Source organism: Magnolia sinica, chromosome 8 (genome assembly GCF_029962835.1).
Source record: "Magnolia sinica isolate HGM2019 chromosome 8, MsV1, whole genome shotgun sequence".
In the NCBI taxonomy this organism is placed as follows: Eukaryota; Viridiplantae; Streptophyta; class Magnoliopsida; order Magnoliales; family Magnoliaceae; genus Magnolia; species Magnolia sinica.
Genome location: NC_080580.1, coordinates 77,495,596 through 77,517,673, shown reverse-complemented (window position 1 = coordinate 77,517,673; position 22,078 = coordinate 77,495,596). Strand labels below are relative to the sequence as shown.

Below are 22,078 nucleotides of genomic sequence, written 5' to 3'. Positions count from 1 at the left end.
TCAGTACAGTTCATCTTTGGGATCATCACCGGGGTCTATTACACTCTACGCCAGCTTGCCGCCCCTATCCGATCGCACAACTGGGTAAGTGAAAGAAACCTCACTATTCGCCTACCAATATCGGGCCCTGCTTGTCGATAGCGGACCCATTCCTCAAGTTGGTCAAACTCAACCTAGATATTACCCCCTCACTCAGGCGGGTAAGGTCACACCCCCTCCTAACCGACCACGACACAGTGGGAGATGCGGCCTACTGGTATACGGCCCTCATGCGCTCATATATATCCACTCGGTCTCGACGTTGGGGCGTCCTCTGGTACCAAGAGGGTTTAGAAATTTTCACCCAGGGCCATCTATGGCAGCCCGATGCTCGAACCAAACATTTTCGGTGTCCCATCTGGCCATCCACGATATGCCTGTGGAGGTTACGGCCCTGATGTCACTAGTGCGTACAGTAATCACAACACACAATGCAAGATGCATGAGTCATACAATCCAGTCATGGATCAATCCTGCGCATACCGTGCACTCATGAGAGATATCCTCTGCCTATCAGGGAGTCTCATAATAACTTGCCCAATGACATATGCAATGGTCAACCACATCTCATAACAAATATGCAGATGATGCGTATAAGCATGTATCATGATGTTATGCTGTCACATACTCATAATCGGTGTCAATAATCGACATCAATAATCGACTTCGACAATATGGATATTTAACCAACATCGCTCCCAAGGAATGGCCCACATTGAGCATAACATATAGTGGATCAATGGCCTCACACAAGGGCCTAATATACATTATCATGGGCCTCACCAAAGGTCACAAATACATCACAGTGGGCCGCACTAATGGGCCACATACACACTAGGTGGGCTACATCAATGGGTCACAAATACATCAAGGTGGGCCTCATAGATGGACCACAAATATGTCGAGGTGGGCCTCATGGATGGGCACCTTATGGATGAGCCATAAACACATCAAAGGTGGGCCTCATGGATGGGCCATAAACACATCAAAGGTGGGCCTCATCCCAGAAGACGAATGGATAGCGTGGATGAAACACATTCATCATGGTGCGCCCCACATGCTGACGGACGGCGTGTATAAAACACATACACAATAGGGGGCCCCACCGTCCAGGGGCAAATGGACAGTGTGCATATAGATTACATACATCAAGGTGGGTCCATCCCACACGTGCAACACGTGTGGGGTGGGCCCCCACACGTCTGCCAGAAGGGTGGGCAGTAGAGATAAAATACATATATCATGGTGTCTCACGAGGCTGGGCAGCGTGGGACGCCCCAAGTGAATAATCTAATCCGTTCACCGTCTTGGCCACCTCGAATGAGGTCAAATAGACTCTGACTATGATTGGTTTGGATGATAAGGGACTCGAAAGAGGGCCCTAGTGTGTTTCAACAAATGGGCATGAATACCCTTAGTACGGCCCATTCGAGACTCATATTTGCCTCAAAATTTGGTACATGGCCTAAAATTATAAGGAGAAGATGGTGGATGGTGTGGATTAAACAATTTCATCATGGTGGGGTCCATGTGTGGTATCAGCCCAGTAATGCTTCCACCCTCAGCGTCACTGGACAAAAACAGCCCAGTGATGCTTCCACCCTCAGCGTCACTGGACAAAAACGACCAGGAACTTACTCTTTTTTTTCTGCTTCTTCCCTTTCTTCCTTTATTTTTATTTTATTCTACTATATGGGGCCCACTAGTGGATAATCCATTTCATCTATTATATCGACCAGCTCTCTATGGACCAAAGGAGTCTAATGATGGATAGGTCCACCACTTATACACACAACAGTATGTATTATAAGGTTCCAACAGTGGGACTTTGTTTTCCTCGGTGCGGTCAACTAAGAACTAAGATTTGTCTCATTTTTCAACTCATATCCTAAAATTACATGGGGAAGGTGGTGGACGGCATGGATTAAACAAATACATCAAGGTGGGGTCCATGGTTGGGACACCCCCACCCCACGTCTGCATGGTTGACGTAAGGGGTGCTCCCACTACCACCATCGGTTATGGTGTGGTCCACCTGATGGTTGGATCGAGTAGATTTCTGAGCTCCACGGCTAAAATGTGCTAGAAAATGGACGTATGGTGTGGATCTAAGAAATACAGCAATATGGGTCCCATGAGTGAAAACTCACTCCAAACCTCCTATGCAAAAAGTAAGAAATGACGTGGGTAGCTTAACCCCTTAGCACTTATGGTATGGCCCACCCGGGAATCGGATTGGCTTCATTTTTAAGCTCAAAGCCTAAAATGAGAAGGGAAATCGGATGGACGGTGTGGATGATATATATACATCAAGGTGGGGCCCACATGGACAGCCTTTCCCAATAGCTTTGAACCAAAGCTAATATTTGTTTTTTTTCAGTTAACGTCCAGTGTCCCTGGACGCTGGACGGTTTGGGCTCACACGTATATATGGTGGGCCCTGCCCATGTGGGCCACCAAATGATGGATGGTGGGGATACAACACATATAACGTGGGCCCCACCAATACATAACTTGGATAAAATACATGCCTCATGGTGGGGTCCATCCAAGTGGGCCACACGGCCACATCATAACACATAAAAAAATATGAAAAAGAGAGGGAAAGAGAGATAGAAAGAGAGAGGGACACGTGTGATGGAGGGCTCTGCCACTATGAGCCCTCCCTTGCATTCAATCATATATCAAGTGAGTCCCAATAAATGTGGGCCCATCAAATCAAAGATCAATGGTGGAGATTCCGTCTCCATCAAAATGAAAAGTCTAGATGACCTCTTTCAAACTTAGAAAGTAAACATCATGATGGGGTCCATGGAGAATGGCCCCATCATGGAATGATCATGATAATCAAGGTGGGTCATCGGCCACATCTTACGGTCCAAAGTGAGATCCATACCATCGATCGGTAGGCCTCACTTGGCCCATCATAAAAACATGAAAACTAGCCTATAGAAGCATCCACCTCAAGATCTCTTATTCATTCTTCCATCAACATGTTCTATAACTCTAAAGAATGTGATCTAATGGTTGAGATGAGGCTTGAAGGGTGAAATTAGGAGATAGGAAGGTGGGCCACACTAGCTTCTCCATGGAAGCTTGAGAAGCTTGGACGTTGGGGCTTGGATTGCTTGGGAGAGTGAGAGAGAGAGAGGTGATGAGAGAGAAGTGATGGGAGAGAGGGATGGTGAGTGATGTAAGTAGGTACTTTGTTGTAAGAAAAGGTTGACTTTTGGGGAGGGTGGTTGTACTTGGGGATGGGTGTGAGTGATGGTGAGTGATGGGAGTGTACTTGACATTTGATGTGATGGATTCTCTTGGGATTTGCAACGCGCGGTGTTTTCATCGAACTGAACGTGGGCCCACATCTCCTGGCTTGGGTATCGCCTCAACACGCGAGACTGACTCGAAACTGCGGTGAGGGCGCGGTCGCAAGGATACAAGTCTCGGGTCGAGTCGACTCTGGAATACGAGATACGACTCAAGATTGCGCACAAACGCCGATAACAAATCGCGGGTCGTCGAAATTTAAACAGTAGGACCACGGAAACCTACAAAATGGTACGGGCTAGGATACGGGCCTTACACCCTACCCTGACCCAATTCCAAAATCTCTCTCTCCCTCCCTCATCCTCCTCATCTTTTTAGCTCAGCAACCATCCACTACCATCACCATCTTCCTCCTCCTCCTCCTCTCTCTTGTCTCCGCTCTCTCAATCTCTCCCTCCCTCATCTCTCAATCCGACTCGGTGCCAACTCAACCCGGCTCGGCACTTCTACTGGATTGGACTCGGTCCGGATCAGTCCAGGCAAGATCAGAATCGGATTGATTCAGGCAAGTTGGACTTGGTATCGAGTGGGATTGAGTTCGGGTCAGGCCTATTTCAAAACTATATCGAGTCGAGTAAGCTCTAACTCGGTCCGACTCGGTTCGATGCCCAGCTCTAGTGACAGGCAATTAGGGCTGTCAATGGGTCGGGCCTGCATAGGTCAAAGCCGGCCTTTTAAACTAATTCGGTCCGGCCAGGGGGGCCAAAATTGTCATTTTCAGGCCTTGCCCGGTCCATTGACACCCTTACAGTAAGGCAATCCACTTCCCCAAAGGATAAGGTCTCTTATCTCTATGTATTAGGGGGTATATTCTAGCATACCTCCTCTTAACAACACGCACCCATCAGAACCGCAGCCACATTCTTTCCTGCCATGCATATAGGATATCCGATTCATGAAAAAGGTGGGCCCCACCATTTTTATTGGATGATGGAAAAATAAGGCCGATCCACTCATCAAAACGGACACAACGTAAAAATCAGCATCCAACACCCATTGCACTAGTGTATCCAAAACGTAGTGAATTGTCCTGATTTTCATAACATTCATCATCATGGTGTGTCCCATCTTTTTGACGGATCAGATCTTCAACAATATGACATTTTGGTAGTAAAATAAAAGGATGCATTGTCAAGTTAACATACACCCAATTGTATGTAATATTAACCTTTGACTACCTAATGGTGTAATTAGGAGCTCTCCACGCTTTAGTGGTGGTGTGGATTCTGTGAAGGGCCACCGTGATATATGTGTTAATCATCGTCGTCCATCCGTTTTTCCAACTCAATTTCGATCACGATTCAAAAATTGAAGCATATCTAAAAATCAAGTGGACCACACCACACGAACAAGTGAGAATTAATCACTTACCATTGAAAACTTCTTGCGGGCCACAGAAGTTTTGGATCAAGCTAATATCTGTGTTCTCCCTTCATCCAGTTATGTGTGGCCTTATGAACAGTTTGAATGACAGCTAAACATCGCTGTTAGCCCTATGAAAGGTTTCAACGGTGGACATCATTATCCCCTCTCTTTCCTATGGTGTGGTCCACTTGAGCTTTTGAATATACTTAAATTTTGGGATCATATCCTAAAATAAACTTTAAAAACAGATGGACAGTATGGATAAAAACACATACATCACGGTGGGCCCCACAGAAAATCCACACCTCACTATATTGAATATATTGTGGTGAGTTCCTCCTATCCAATCAGTGTCCTTACCAAGCAAAGCCCAAATTCCAACCCATTCTCCCCATTCTTCCCTCACACTTTCCCCTTCAAACCATGTCTTCATCTCCTCCTTTGCCTTTGAAGATTGGAATCATAGGCTTTGGCCCTTTCGCACAATTCCTCACCAAAACCATGCTTAAACAAGGCCATTCCATAGCAGCTACGTCCAGAACCGATTATTCTCACCTCTCTTCTGAGCTCGGTGTAACATTTTTCAGGTACGTTTTTGCGCATATATATATATATGGAAATTGTACTATGGGGTCGACCTCATGGGAAATTCCCATGAAGTCGAGTTGTGTGGGCCCCACCATGATGTGTGTCGAACATCTATCCTATCAGTGATGCACCATTACATGGTGGGCCATGGCTTAAAAATCAAGTCAATCTATGACTTGGGTGGGCCACACAACATACAACAGTTGAGAGAGGTTACCTTCCGATTAAAACATTCATAATCAGCTATTGGGCCCACGGAGATGTGGTTCAAAAATCCAGACCATCCATTGTGTGTGTACCAAGTGGATGAGGGGTCAGACCAAGTTTCAGCCGCATCCAAAACTCAGGTGGGCACCACCAAGTACTTTTATATTTTTTAGGCATGTATTCACATGATTTTAGATGGTATAGCCCACCTGAGTTCCATATAGGATGATTTTTTGGATATCCAATAACCTAAAAGGGACCCGTCAAATGCACGGTGTTGATGTTCAACAAACGCACGCGCATATATATATATATATATAGAATGCATTTCTTCAATTTTATTATGGATTTATTTCGAATATATATATCATGCTCCGTTGCAGGGACGTAGAGAAGTTCTGCGAAGTGGGCCATGATGTCATACTCATCTGCACGTCCATCCTATCGCTGTCTGAGGTTGGACGGTCAATACCCTTCAACCATTTTCAGAAACCTACTCTATTTGTGGACGTGCTATCCGTGAAGGAGTACCCAAAAGATCTGCTCTTGCATGTACGGTAACCTTTAAGACTCTCGTTTGGGAATTGATATCTACACCCAGCTGATTGATATATACATCCTTTTGTTTATAATGTTGTTAGTTAGAATAGTATGATAGTCGTAAATGACCCAACTTGGAAAAGGTGGGAATGGATTGCCTGTGGTGTTCAGATCCGGGAGGGCATTTCCGTGCACACTGTTTCATTTGGTGTGGCCCACCTGAGTTTCGGACCTGCCTTATGTTAGACTCCTGTCCTGTTTCAAAACATATGGCTGGAGTGGCTTTTCACGGAAGCGGATTGGCTGATGTACCACACACCAGCTATGTAGCTGCTGTAGATACGTGTCGCGCGAAGACGAGCGCCAATGCTACTCCATCTCCGTGTTGTACGAACGGTCCAAAGGAGATCAAAGTTACATGGGCCCCACAATGATGTATTTATTATATCAACACTGTTCATCCATTTTTCGAAATCATTTTAGAGCATTAGAAAAAAAATAAATCATAAAGAAAGCTCAAATGGAGCACACCAAAAATAGCAGCAAGGATAATGATTTTCACCGTTAAAAAGTTTATTTTCCATCGAGTCTGTTAATAAGGTCACAAATACATGGATGAGGAGGAAAAACAAATTTAATATTGATCCGAAACTTCTGTGATCCCAAAGGTTTCAATGGTAGACGTTCAATCTCCCACTGCATTTTGCAGTGTGGTCCACTTGATCTAAATATCTATCTTATTTTTCGGTTCAAGCCTTAATACGAGATCGCCAAATGGATGGACGGTTTGGATACAGCACTTACCTCATGATGGGACCCACAGAACTTGCTGACGTCAATACAGCAGCTATATAGCTGGTGTGTGGTACAGCAGCCAATCCGCTTCTGCACTTTTCACGTCATCTCTGTGGACCCCACAATCCCCTTCCGAGAAAGTGAGGTCCGCCTGTAAACAAAGGTGGGCGTAGCTTTGCTTACGAGCTGCGCTCGTACGGTACTTGTGATGTATACACAACTACTGTGCATCAGATTCAAACCGTCCGATCAGATGGACCCTTTGATGTCAGGCGATGGATCAAAAATCACCCTAGAGGAAACTCAGGTGGATCACACCGCAAGGGAAAGGACATCCAACCAATAAAACCTTCCCCACTATTTTTTGGGCCCACGTTGTTGCATATATCCCATCTAATCCATTCATCAGAGGCACTAACTACTTGGAATCGACCATCTGAAAATTAGGCCATTCCGTAAATCCATTTTGGCCATACCACGTGAATTTATATGTTTTAGGTACGATTTTACATTTTTCCATGTGTTGTGGCCCATCTAATTACGAATATTGCTGACTTTTTGTTCCTATGTGAGAATGAAGGGGGAGAAAAAGATGTACAGAGTGGATCTTTTGTACAGTTTATGCGACCCCACAACAGGCCGGTACCACCACCACCACAGTTTCTCGTTGTACCGATACAGAACATCGCATCTTTTGATTTATTTATTTATTCGCGGATTTTTCGGGTGAAGCCAACACGTTTACAGCACGCTAATGGACCGGAATCCTCTACATCCCCTGTTTTCTGTAATCACCCAAGTTCTATGGGGTCCACAAGTTGTATATGTAAAATCCAATCCGTCCATCAGGTTCTATCCTGGATTATAGTCCGTGGGAATAAAAATGAACTAGATCTACAACTCAAATGGCCCACACCAAGGGAAACAAAAGGGATAGAATGCCAACCATAGGTTTGTTTGTGAGTTCATATGGTGGGTATCTTTCATCAAACCCGTGAAGCTGGAGTATCTCACCGGATAGAAGCGTATATAAAAAAATAAAAAATAAAAAAATAAAAAATAAAAATAAAAAATAAAAAATCAGCCTGATCCAAAACTCAGGCGGGTCACACTGAGTGAACTTAGATTTTTTAAGAGCAATTTTACACTGTCCCCATTGATATGCCCGATAGGAGCTTTTATCAGGTCGATCTTTCGTATGTACGGTTTAAATAAGGTTTATCAGCTAGTGGACGGATTGGATTTACATATACGACATGATGGGACCCATAGAGCTGCTGCATGTGTAATGTAGTGTAATGTGAGCATACGTATGTAGCTTCCCAGCAGGCCCGCTTGATGGACTGCTCGGATCTCGCACGTGTTTTGGTAGACTGGCCTCTTTTGATATTTGATGTTGTTGTTATCTTGTGTAGATATTGCCGGAGACATGTGACTTGCTATGTACACACCCCATGTTTGGGCCAGAAAGTGGAAAAGATGGGTGGAAATATCTGCCTCTTGTGTACGAGAAAGTTCGGATAAGGGATGAGAATATCTGCACCAAATTCCTCGCGATTTTCGAGAATGAGGTAAGTGAAAAGTTGGAGTAGGGTTACTTGTAGATTGACACGTGGCATATGCTAATTCAAATTAAAATTTTCAAACCAAGGGGCCCACTGTAGATGGGCTATCTTCTAAAAGATCTGATTGATTGAGAGATTTTAACCTCTTAATTGATAGGCATTTGTTTGTTGATTTTAGACCGTTGGTTGTTGTCATTTGACCGTTGGTTAAATGTTCACTAATCTCCCTTTACAAATCAAAATCAGTGTATAATTTTTATGTTGTGGCCCATCTAGATTGGGCCCTCAATTTGGAACGTCTAAGTAGAATTAGTTTGTATACCAAGTATGCAATTTTTTAGTGCAGGCGCATCAATCATCGCGCCATGCCAGAGTATCAGAATTCTTTGGCTTAATAGGCTAGAGCCAGTTTGGGGCACGGCATTGGGAAGGATCAGGTTCAAAAAACATAATTTTTATGCAGAGGGATTGTCCTCGGTTACCGTGGGATAAGCTTAAATCCGTTTGTAATATAGCGGTACATTGAATGGATATACCCACTCATTTGAGACCATTGAGAATAATACACATGTGTTATATTTAAACCGTTCATTTGTTTTGTAATCTCATTTTATGGCATAAGCCTAAAAATGAGGCAGATCCAAAACTTACGTGGCCCCAGAGAAGTTTCCAACGGTAAATATTCAATCCTCGTTGCTTTCTATGGTGGGGTCCACTTGAGCTTTAGATCTGCCTATTTTTTAGCCCATACTCTAAAATGATCTCGAAAAATGGGTGTACGGCGTGGATATAGGCCACACATCATGGTGGGACCTACACAACTTACTAACCTTAAGTAAAATTGACACGGAACCCAATGCAATTCTATCCCATCTAACTCCACGCTTTTCCATTCTTCCCAAACATGGAGTGGAATTGGCACAGGAACAGATGCAATTCCATCCCACCTAAGCACATCTAGTACCATGCGCCAAACACGCCCTTGGAATAGTACTCTCCGGGCACGTGCGACTGCTATGTTAGTCCAAGATCAGGACCGTTCATCAGGTGAATGCTGTTTGGTGCTTTCGTTGGCTCAAAAACCAGAAAGATCAGTTGGGCCACATCGGAAATTTATTTTGAACCGTCTGTCACTCTGTTTTGCCGTCCATCTTTTTATGCCCACGTGCTTCATGCTTGGGGGTGGATTAGGTAGGCCTGCACAAGTTGTGACGTGGCCAGATGTGATGCGTGAGGCCTCTTTCGGGAAGTGGGAGCGGATTAGGTGCGGCCCTGGCCTCAACCAAGACGGTGCGGCCCTTACGTGGGGCCCACCTTAATACATATATTTTATATCCACGCCGTCCATCAGTTTTTACACACAATTTTAGAGCATGATCCTAAAAATAAAGCAAATCCATATCTCAGGTGCACCATACCATGGGAAACCGTTGTGATTGAATGTCACACCATTAAAAACTCCTTGGGGGCCTAAAAGTGTTGGATCATGAATATAAAGCAAACCGTTATGATACAGAAACTTACACACTTATAGAAGCCTATTAAAGCAACAACTGAGCCCCCATCTTTGCTCATAACATTGGGCCTTAATTTTTAGTCCTTAACTTTTCTTCCCACTTTTCATCCACGTCACTCAGTTTCAAACGGAATGCCAGAAATTTCTTACTACCTACTAAATGATTCCGCCCATGATTTGTGCTAGACAATGAATAGATAGTCAAAGTATGATTGTCCTGTCACATGCTTGGTTCCTTCCAAGTCCATGAACAAATTATCACATCATCGTCCGTCTTGTCATGGAGCCCTATTTTGACTGAGCAATGAATAGGTCATTAAAGATCTGCCCTCCATCAGTTGTCTCGCCATGAAATCTGATTTTACATAGGGCAACAAATAGACGACCACCTCACATATCATGACCATCCTGCTATGATGAATTATCATCCCTCAAACCGATTGTGAGTGCTAGTAATACTTTGACTCTTATCTTCATTCTCTATTGTTTTTAGTGTTGACCTATGGTAGTTATCATGCAGAAAGAACAAGTCCTTAAGACATCGTTGAAAATCAAATGCCTCAACTATATGCTGAAACAGGAGCCATCAACCGGTCAACAATATGGTTGACACGTTGAAGGTTATAAAAAATTATTTGGATATTTGACAAAACTCTCTGGAAAGTTTTTAGAGTTTTTGATAGGTCAAAAACTCTGGTCGACAGGTCGATGGCTTGCGCATTTTTGCACATTTTATTTTTATTTCCATTTTTACTTAGTATATAGGTGTAAACGGGATTAAGGAGAATGTTAGATGTGCTTAATGGATTAAGAGAGTTTTATAGAGAGAAAAAGCTAGGGTTTTTTCTTTTAGGGCTTCAAATCGGTAAGGTTTCATCTCTTGTATTCATAGTGCATTATCGCTTTGTGCCGTGGTTTTTTTCCGCAAGGGTTTTTTCACATAAAGTCAGAGTGTTTTCTGTTGGATTTGTTTGTGTGATTGTGATTACCTTGTTTGATTCCTCCTTATGTGCTTCTGCGAGTCCCAACAAATAGTATTAGTTAACTTTGGGAAGCATATCGAATATAAAAATAATGTATCTATGGCATCTAACATGATGTTTGATGTGGAGAAGTATTTCGAAAAAAAAAAACTTTGAACTATAGAAGGTGAAGATGAATGACCTTCTAGCTCAGCAAAGATTGGAAGATGCACTCATTAGAAAGCAACCCAAAATTATAAAAGAAGAAGACTGGAACAAGTAAGAATAAAATGCCAATATCTCAATCCAGTTGTGTCTAACGAATAAGGTCATCTACAATGTTATGAGAGAGAATAATGTGGGTAATACATTAGTGAAGTTAAAGAATATTTATGCGAAGAAGTCTCTTGAGAATCATTTGTATTTAAAGTTATAGTTGTTCAACCTGAAGATGACTGAGGGGGACTGACGTTAACACCCACCTTAGTAACTTCGATAAGCTTGTTTGCAAATTGTTGGATATGGAAGAAGTGATGAAGGATGAAGATAAAACATGTATTTTGTTAAATTCTCTTCTAGAATCGTATGAGTCGTTCAAAGACTCTTTGTGCACTGGTAAGACGACCATTAACCTTGAGATTGTTATCTTAGCTCTTTAGTCAAAGGCAATAAAAAATAAAGTCGGTGACATGGGTGATTATACAGATGCACTGCTTACGAGGGGGGAGAAGCGTGATAATGGATTTTCGCGATCGAGATCCAAATCCAAAGGCAAGGGTAAATGCAAGCTGAAGTGATGAAATTGTGGCATGATAGGGCACATGAAGAAGGCTTGTTAAGATCCTAAGTCTATGAAGGAGAAATCATAGGGTTCTTCTACAAAAGTCAACGCTGCATAATCTAGTGAGAAGGCAAGTGGTAGTGATGTGATGACCGTATCAAAATTCGAGTATTTCAACGATGAATGAATTTTGGATACAGAGGCTTCGTATCACATAACCCCTCTAGGAGTTGGTTCACCAGTTACATTGAGTGTGATAGTGGGTAGGTGTTTATAGGCAATGGCAATATTTGTAACGTGGTTGGTAATGGATTGGTGCACATCAAGATATTTGATGGCATGGAACATATGTGAGATACATTCATAAATTGAGGAAGAGTCTAATATCTCTGGGTGCACTCGAGACACTTGAGTACAAATTCATGAGTTTGATCGTGTCCTTAAAGTTTCAAAGGGGGCACTCGTAGTCATGAAAACACAATGGAATGATAACCTTTATAAGTTGATCGGGAGCACTTCATCGAGTGGAGTTGTAATATTTATAGCATATTTCATGCCTGCACATATGTTGGCATGGCGCCTAGGCCACACAAGTGAGCGGGGTATGAAGGTGCTTTCTAACTATTATTTGATCTCAGTTTCTAAAAGCATTGATTTTAGTATATACAAACATTGTATATATGATAAAGTGTCGTAGTTATCTTTTCAATCTGTAAAACATGTTTGTAAGGGAGTTTTTTATTATGTGCATTCTGATGTATGGGGCTGCCTCTTGTAGTTTCTGGTAGAGGGTCGTCGTGATTCATTACGTTCATTGTTGACTATTATAGAAAGGTATAAGTTTATTTTCTAAAAAATAAATCTGAGGTTTTACCAACTTTAAATAATGGAAGAGGATGGTGGAAAAATAGTCAGGGCGAAGGTGAAAATGTTGAGGATAGATAACAGTGGAGAATTTGCTTTTGGGAAATTCAATAATTTTTGTAAAGATGAAGGGATCGTGAGGCACAACACAGTATGCCACACACCAAAATTGCATGATCAATTAGATTCTCTTAGAGAGGGTCCAATGCATGATGAGTAATTTTAGGTTGGGTAAGGAAATGTAAATTAAAGATATTAACATAACTTGTTATTTAGTGAATCGATTCCCTTTTTCGGCTATAGATTGTAAAATTCTAGAAGAAGTGTGGAGCAGTCAGCAGATAGACTACCCAGGGCTACTAGTATTTGGTTGCGATACTTACTCTCATGTATCATCTGTTGAGGGAGATAAGCTAGAGGACCAAATGGCTAAAAAGTACATCTTTGTTGATTATGGTAATAGTATGAAGGAGTACAAGCTATATGACCTGGTCACATTGAAAATTATGCTTAGTCCTGATGTCAAATTTGATGGGAGATTCTTGTTCCATAAAGATGAGCACAAGGAATCAGAAAAATTGGTTACTGACGTTTAGAGAGACAGAGATGAGATACAGGCTGATACTAGGATGCAAACAAAGGTACATGAGCAGGTAGAGCAGTCTAAAAAAGGAATTTACTAAGGGTTTGTAGGTTACCAGCGAGATACAAAGATGATTCGAATATTGTATTTGCCATCATTACGGATAAGGGGAATCTATCTACTTTTCAAGAAGCTCTTGATGACGTAGATGCCAAAAAGTATAAAACGGTTATGCATGAAAAGATGGACTCCTTATACAATAATGAAATGTATGAGCTAGTGAAATTTTTTATTGGCCGTAAAACGATCGGGTGAAAATGGATTTTAAAGAAGAAATATGATAAGTACAAAACAAAATTTGTAGTAAAGGAATATACTCAGAGATAATGTGTTGACTTCATTGATATCTTTGTGTATGTGGTGAAACAAGTATCTATCAAATTTGAATTAGTGTTAATTGTCCAATACAATTTTAAACGGGAAAAGATGAATATAAAAACTATAAAGACCACCTGAATGTATCTATTTTATCAACGCGGCCCATTTGTTTTATAGTTCATATGAGCTCAAAATTGAAGTGCCTACCGTTGACAACCTCCTAGGGTTAGAGAAGTTATCAAGCTGATATTTTTATTTTTCCTTCATCCAGGTTTGTGTGATTTGATAAACAGGTTGGATGACAAATAAACATGACCAAACATGACCGTGGGCCCAGGTTTCAGCGGTAGCCCTCATTATCCCCATTTCTCCAGTGGGGTCCACTTGAGCGTTGGATGTACTTTAATTTTGGGCTCGTGCCCTAAAATGAGCTGGAAAATGGATAGACTTCATGGATAAACACACAAATCACGGTGGACCCCACAGTCCTAACGCCACAAGCAGTTGGGTTCACCACGCAATCCGAGTCCTTATCTGATATGGAAAAGACGTAACTTAGTTGCATATGAGAATTTCGTGCCACTAGCTGCATATGGGACCCACATTAGTGTGCCTATGTCATCCAACCGATCTAGAATGGACTCTCCACCGTGAAAATGTAACTCGCTAAAATCCAGGCCGATCAAACCGTCAGACGTCCACCACGTGTCTGGATTTTTTTGATGGTTGTTCATTGTTTTGTAGTGTGGTCCACACGACGGACGGATCAGCCTGATTTTCAGGGGTCATAGAAAAACCTAACGGAAGGTGTGGATCCCACATGCTGCTAGTTGCCAGAAGATCTCAGCTAGTTGCGTGTGAAACATTCCAACTCGTGTGCTGCAAACGATAAGTATCACAGCTCAGATAGATACCACGAAGCCTATCTCACTCCACCAAACCTAGATGATCCAAGCCGTCCATCAGATCGGCAATACCTTAGGCAATCTGGGTAAAATTCAGGCTGTTACATTCTTTACGTGGGCCATAATATTAGAAACAGGCATGCATCCATGAGTTCATGACTGCCTGACAAGTGCACTGACTGTCTTGTGGGCCAAGCCATCTTTAAAGTGGGACCCATCTGATGGAAGGCTTGATCTTGTACCCGTCTGACATGATCGTACACGTGGCGCAGATGAGCTCCCTTGTACATGCGACTTCAAGACCAGACTATCAACGAGAGCTTCCTATGATGTCAAGCTCTTTGGCCCCTCCGTGGTGTGTGTTGCGTATTCACACCATCAATTAGATGCACACTTCCATAGTAGACCATGGCCTAAAAATCAGGCTAGTCTATAATTTAGGTGCGCCTAGAGATGTACATGAGCTGAACTGAGTTGAGCTTGGCCCAGCTCGGCTTGCCTCAACCAGCAGGCTACCTCAGCTTGAACTTAACTCGGCTCAGTCCTCGGACCTGACTGACCAACTCAACTTGGCTCGGTCAGTAGCTTAGGCAGTTTGAGCCAAGTTCGAGCCAAACTTATACTCGATCTTTCGAGCCGAGCTTGAGTTCGATCCTAGTAGCTGCGTTTAAGTTCACATTTTAGGGTGTTTAATATATATATATATATACATATATATAAACAAGCGAACCTGATTCGAGTCGAATCGATTCAAACCGAATCAAGTTTGAGTTAAGTTGCGAGCCGAGTCCAGTTGAGCTTGATCTAGCTAGAACTCGGCTCGAAAATTTTTCAAGCTAAAAAATCAGCTCGACTTGGCTCGAACATAGTTTCGAGCCAAGTCAAGCGGAGCCTTTTCAAGTCGAGTCGAGCGAGTTAACTGAGCTAACTCAGTTTTTGTACAATTTGTGTATAGCTCCAGGTGTGACACACTGTAAAAAAACACAGTTGAGAGTGGATGTCCACCCATTGAAAGCTTCTTTATTCTATATAGGGCCAGTGAGAAGTGGTTTAAACATCCAGCCCATCCATTATGTCTCTCACTCGGATGAGGGGTCACACTAAATTTCAGGCCATTTCAAAATTTAAGTGGGCCCAACTAAGTGCTTTTAAATATTTTCGTTATAATTTTTTACATGATTTCCATTGGTATGGCACAATGGCTGATTTTTTGGCACATTTCATAACCTAGAGGGGACCCACGAAATACACAAAGTGACTGTCCATCACACATCACAGTGGTGCCTACCGAGCCCATCTTTATGGTAAGCTCCCATGAGGTTGACCGCATGTCACCATTTCCCACACAAAATGGAGCTTCCCATAATGTCGAGCTCAGTGGGCACTTCTGTGATCTATGCCATACATCTACACCGGGCATTTGGTGGGTCCCTTCTAGGTTATAAGCTATATATATATATATATATATATATATATATATATATATATATATATATATATATATATATATATATATATAATAAAATAAAAAAAGACGAAGAAGAAGAAGTAAGGGCACAATCATCTGAAACCATGTAAAAACATATCTAAAAAATCTAAAAGCACTTAGTGAGCCCACTTGAGTTTTGGATACAGCTGAAACTTGACATGACCCTTCATCCAAATGGAACACAATGGATTTCTCCACACATAAAACTGTGCGGGAGCTTCCCATAAGGTTGAGCTCTGAGAGCATTAATGCGATCTATGTCGTACATCTACACCAGACATTTGGTGGGCCCCCTCTAGGTTATGGGATATAAAAAAATCAGCCATATCAGAAGCTCAAACGGGTCAAAATCATACCTAAAACATTTAAAAGCATTTGGTAGAGTCCACCTAAGTTTTGGATACAGGTGAAACTTGGTGTGACCATTCGTCACAATGGATGGGCTGGATGTCTGAAACACAACTCAGCAGGCCTTATAAATGATCGCGGAGGTTTCAATGGGTGGGTATCCACTCTCAATTGTTATATATTGTTTGTGATATGGCCCACCTAAGTCATGAATTAGCTTAATTTTTAGGCATATGGAAGGGTGCTGCATCTGATTGATGGGGTGAATTTCCCTCATAGATAATACCTCAGTATGGTTTTGTATGAATAACTTACATGCCATGTACACAAATTTTAAGTAATTTCTAAGTACCTGCATATACTGAATAGATGGGGAAGGAACATCAATCACTGCACCTGCCATTATTGTTCACATGTGAAATCTGGACCATTCATCAGGTGGGCCACCATGGATATTCCAAAGTTACACGACTATCCCATTCGCCTGATGAATGGTCCAGATTTCACATGATGGGTTAGGACCAAGTTCAGCCCATGAAGGGCTACGCTTAGTAGCCAAATGGTCAGCCCAGCCCAGCTCACTGACAGCCTTAAACCCTGTTGATGTTCTCACACACATGGGGCCCATGTTGTGGCAGTGGGCAGATTGGGCTGATTTTCGTACCAGATCATGCTTGCATTGTGGCCCACAGATGAATGGCCCTGATATTGCAAAAAAATGTTTGAGGATAGTTTGGACGGTCCTTGAAAAACTGCATGCATTTTTATGGTGTGATTCTACAGGGTTGCAGAATGGTGGAAATGTCTTGCACGGAACATGACATGTTTGCTGCTCGGAGTCAGTTTCTAACTCACACCATCGGCAGGTACTTCTTCCTTGTCACACGTGCTAATGTAGCACGCATGTGTGATATCCGAACCTTTCATTAGATCAGGCCCACTGAGATACAAAAGGTGGGCCTATGCACTCATGGGCTACATGTATGAGAAGTGAAATGAATGGCTGGAAAAGAGATGTTCAACGGTTCATATTCGATTTACAAGTGTGGCCCACCTGATGGTGGATGGTATTATTATTTTTCAGAGATTTTAACAGTGGACCGACCTGATGAATGCCTGGATCACGGACGTGAGAACAATGGCAAGTATTTCTCCTGTGCTTTCCAAGCTAGGGCTTTGGCTGGTTAGTGGCCCGGATTGGTCCGGTCTAGCCCGAGCTGATTACACAGTGCATGGCTCACCTTGAGAAAACCCCATTGTCAATCTAATGGGCCCCACCGATGGCAGACAGACGTTGTAGATCCTCAATTGGATGGTTAGGATCAAAACTTCAGTGTGCTTTCTGTACCACGGTCCACGCAGCCCATAACGGGTGTAAGTTTTGAGGACTACCATTTTAAGTAGTCCGGCTGACTATTATAAACTGTCATTTCCAAGAATCATGCATTTGATCTGGGGTCATGTGACTGATGTTTCAACGATCGAAACCGTTTATATGAGAGGCCTCACCATCGATTAAGGATAGCCAAAGAAAAACTTCAAGATTGTAAGATTCTATAAATGGATCACAAACAACGGTTAGATGATCAAAGAGTTGAAATATTCTAATCTGAGATTTTTTTTTTGGGGTATTCCATCCATGGTTAGGTCCATCATATAAACGGTTTAGATCATCGAAGCATGACCCCATATCCAACGGATGTATTGTGGTAACAAGCTTGCGTGGCCCAAGAGGTTGTACATTAGTGTAAATGATCCAAACCGTTGATATTATGGGCCCACTGTGGAAAGCCCATTCACACTCAATCTCCCACTCTCTTGCAAGTGGGTAAACTTTTGGTGCATCGATCATCCACATTGAGGCCCACCATATCAACGGTTTGGATCACATAATCGTGGGCCCCACTTGCCGATTGTGTACTGACTCATTTATTTACAGACTTGTATTTTTCTTTTTTGTAGGATTTTATCAGAAATGAAGATTGAGTCCACACCAATGGATACAAAGGGCTTTCAAACGCTTCTTCAACTGGTAGGGTGATAAGTGGTCCACTTTGATCTTCCAATGTCATCTCCTTTCCAGGAATCATATGTATATTTACCTGAGATCCAGGCCGTTCATCAGGAAGGCCGCAATGTGTAGATGCTTTTTCTAAAAATTTAGGCTAATTTGATTATCATGTAGGTTACAATCCAATGGATGGTCAACAAAAATTGACTAATAGTCCACATTCAATGTAGATGTGTGGTCTACTCGAACGAGCCAGTTTTTTTCACCCGTTGTGTCCAAACAATGTGACCCACCAGATGAACGGCCCGGATCTTCAACTAATGTGCCACGTGACCTCGTGTGAGAATAGAGAGTACCAGAGATGCATCCATAGGCAAATCTTCAATATCTCTCTTCTTCCGCCACCGACACCTAACTCGTACAGACTCAACTCGACTCGCCTAACTCAACACGTCAAACTCGTTCAGACTCAACTTGAACTGTATGGGTGAGTTGGTTTGAATCAAGTAGGGTTTGCTCAATCCAAATTCAAATTGAGTTGAGTTCCGATCATACTCGACTTGATCTGAAACCGACTTGACTTGGATTCGAGTTATATAAAATAAAAAATTCTAATTTTTAAGTATATCTATACTTATATCCAGACCCAACGCCGACCCGATCCCAAATCCTCTCTCTCCCTCTCTCATTCTACTCTTCCAAGCCCCACAACCACCCACCACCATCACCACCCTACTACTACTCTCTTTCTCTCCTCTCCACCTCCCTCCCTCCCTCCCTCTGTCCCTTTTTCCAAGCCCGGCAGTCACCCACCACTATCACCACCCTCCTCTCTCTCTCCTCTCCGCTCCCTCCCTCATCTCTCGATCCGAATCGGTGCCAACTTGAACCGACTCGGTACTTTTGACGAGGTAAGACTCGATCCAGGCCAGAACTGAATTCGGATTGGTTCAAGCATGCTGGACACGGTACTGAGTCGAGTCAAGTTTAGGTTAGGCCTATTTCAAAACCAGATCGAGCCGGGTGAGCCCTAACTCGGTCCAACTCAACTCGATGTCCAGCTCTACCAACACCGTCAGTTGGTTAGCACAATGCGCGGCCCACACGTCAGGCCCATTTTGTGGGGCCCAAAGTCTATTTCTACGCCAGGTTGATAAATCGGCATGGTTATATCTTTCTTTAGGCTTCGGAATGGACGGTGGGCATACATCTGGTTCAAGCCCATTACAGGTCCAGTACAGGCTTTAAAAGAAAATTTCGGCCCATAAGCCTTCAATGGCCCATTTCAGGAAAATCCTTAATCTGGCCGTTGAAAGCCCGTGGGCCAGATCATGACTCCCGTGATGTGATGCTTGCAGAGAGATAACACCGTGAAGGATAGCTTTGATCTGTATTGTGGGCTGTACAAGCACAACAAATTCGCTAAACAGGAGGTATGAAATCTACACCATTCATTTGATACAATTGTCTATGTCTTACCAAGCTCGTGCAAGCGGGCCTCATAAGCCCAAGGCCCATATTCAAAATCCTATTTATGGTCCTTCTGGGCCAGGCTTGAGACCAAGTTTTTAACGGCTGGAAACTAATGGGCTGGGCCTCAGTTTATATAGTTACATCCTGGGAATTTTTATATATTTAAATACCACGATGCAGCTGGACAACCTGGAGCTTGCATTTCAGCGTCTCAAGCAGAAGTTGTTGGAGAGAACGGACCAGATATAGAGCTTGATGCTTGTGGAGGGCCCGCAAAGCTGATGGGCCCACTGATCATGGCCTCCCTTTCCCTCTCCTCCCTCATTTCTGTTGTTTCAGTGCCCAAAAATTATTATAAAAAACAATACAAAGAAGATTATTAGTGTTCAAAAATATCAATTTCTATTTGCTTGTTTGGATCTATTTACATCTATTTTGCAATTTCTTCAGATCTGTTTAGAACTATTTAAAATTTTATATTTGTACAAATCTGCATTTTATAATTATTTAGATCTGTTTAGTAATTTATAATTATTCAGATCAATTGATTAGTTGAATCAGATCTGTCCTCTTAACTCAGTTCTGTCTCATATTACTTATCTGTCTGCTCCATATATTATCAATCACCTGTGTTACTTTAGATGCATTAGTTAGATAGATTATTAAATATTTGTACCAAATTATTGAACTGTCGATTTTTCTACTGGATATTTGATTTAAATCAGTTTTAAAGTAATTCATTATACCATTGTTTTAATTTTTATAACTACTCATTTCAATCATACTATCTGGTTATATTAAAACTGGGATTAGTTTGTCACATTTGATAATTAGAAAGGGATAATAGATCATTGCACCTACGATCCAACCAATTGGGAGAGAATCAATAGATTCTTTTTTCGGGAGCAATTCATCCTTCCCGAATGCAGTATACAACTCTCCTTTGTACTGCGCTCTTCGACTTTCCATTGTACTGCACTCTTCAAGTATGCTTGTTTTCCCTTTCTTCATTACCATGGCAAGTCTTTGTGAAATAACTCTAACGAGAAGAAAAAGAAGGTGTTAAGAGACCCTCCTAGACTAAACCCTAGACACTTTAAGATCCTTTTTCTAATGGCATTTATAAAATATCACTTCCAATCTTTTATAATTATTGATATGTTTGACTGATCTAATTTCAAATGATACGAGAAAAAGATAAAACTCCTCCATAAAAAAAGAAAAAAAAAAATCTTATATATTCTTGAGGAGCCAGATATTCATTTGATGGAACCCTATCAAAATTGAGGATTAACTAAGTGGAAAAAGAATGATGAGCTATACGAATTGTACAACAAACTATGTTCGGCCTCTATTGTAACTTCAAGTCATCTAAGGAAGTCTAGAAAATCCTAATGAAGAAATACCACAATAAAGAGGTTGGATCTTAAAAATATACCATTAGTCATTTTAACCGCTATATGATGGTGGACAGTAAATTAATAGTCACTCGAATCAAAGAAATCCAACTCATTTCCAATTTGGTATTACTAAAACTAAAGTCGGTGAACAATATCGGGTAGCTTCTTTCATGGACAAACTATCACTTTTATGGAAGAAATATCGTAAGAACTTTAAATTTAAAACTTATGCATTGATAATGAGAAGATTAATATTGGACATTCGTATAGGAGAAGAGGCTTTTGTGGCCGCATTTAAACAACTTTTGTAGCCGCTTGAATGTTTTAATGGTGGAAGTTCAATTCTCACCTTTTTCCTGTTGTGTGTCCCACTCAAGGTTTGGATCTATATCATTGTTCCATGTCATACATGATCTATCAAAGTTGATGATCGGACTAGATATATCACAAACATCAAGGCGGTGGGCCCCAACTAGCTTCCGGTTGCAGCCGGAGGCTGTAGGCTTCCGTTTCCAATAACATAGGGGAGAGTGTCAATTAAGAGTGATTAAATGAAGAGAGAGAGAGAGAGAGAGAGAGAGAGAGAGGAGTACGATGAAGTTTGCTTTAAAAGAAAATGGAATATTTAGGTAAGTTGAACTCCTGTAATTTATCCTGTAACAAATCCGGTCCATTCAATATTTATGGTCCATTATAAGCATGTGAAGCATTTAAAATTATTATTTTTCTGTAATTAATAGTATAATCTTCTTTTATAAGAAAAGTGAGTTGAAAGAAATTCATTCCAACAGTTCAGATTTAACTTGCATGTGTGGATCAAGCAATTGGGATCAGTTAATATTTTATTGCAGATAAAATTAAATTAGCATGCCTTATTAGATAAACATACTAGATATCTGACACGTATTTTACTATATCTATATAAAACTTGATGTCATGTAC

The 22,078-nt window shown here is 41.8% G+C and overlaps 1 protein-coding gene across 1 annotated transcript; it reads left to right on the top strand.

Moving 5' to 3' along the window:
• Nucleotides 1–5,064: 5,064 nt before the first annotated feature.
• LOC131253469 (arogenate dehydrogenase 2, chloroplastic-like) lies at nucleotides 5,065–20,315 on the top strand. The gene is made up of 7 exons (XM_058254465.1): nucleotides 5,065–5,318; nucleotides 5,910–6,078; nucleotides 8,277–8,432; nucleotides 17,036–17,118; nucleotides 18,215–18,284; nucleotides 19,622–19,696; nucleotides 19,917–20,315. The coding sequence occupies exons 1-7, from the start codon at nucleotides 5,155–5,157 to the stop codon at nucleotides 19,983–19,985; spliced, it is 786 nt and encodes a 261-aa protein (XP_058110448.1). The 5' UTR covers nucleotides 5,065–5,154; the 3' UTR covers nucleotides 19,986–20,315.
• The last annotated feature ends 1,763 nt before the right edge of the window (nucleotides 20,316–22,078 follow it).

Bases quoted from the DNA above. Each gene is read 5' to 3' on its own strand.
- LOC131253469 (XM_058254465.1), top strand. From the start codon at position 5,155: ATGTCTTCATCTCCTCCTTTGCCTTTGAAGATTGGAATCATAGGCTTT. The intron at 6,079-8,276 runs GTACGGTAACCT...TATCTTGTGTAG, and splicing joins CAAAAGATCTGCTCTTGCAT to ATATTGCCGGAGACATGTGA. The intron at 17,119-18,214 runs GTACTTCTTCCT...TCTTTTTTGTAG, and splicing joins CTAACTCACACCATCGGCAG to GATTTTATCAGAAATGAAGA.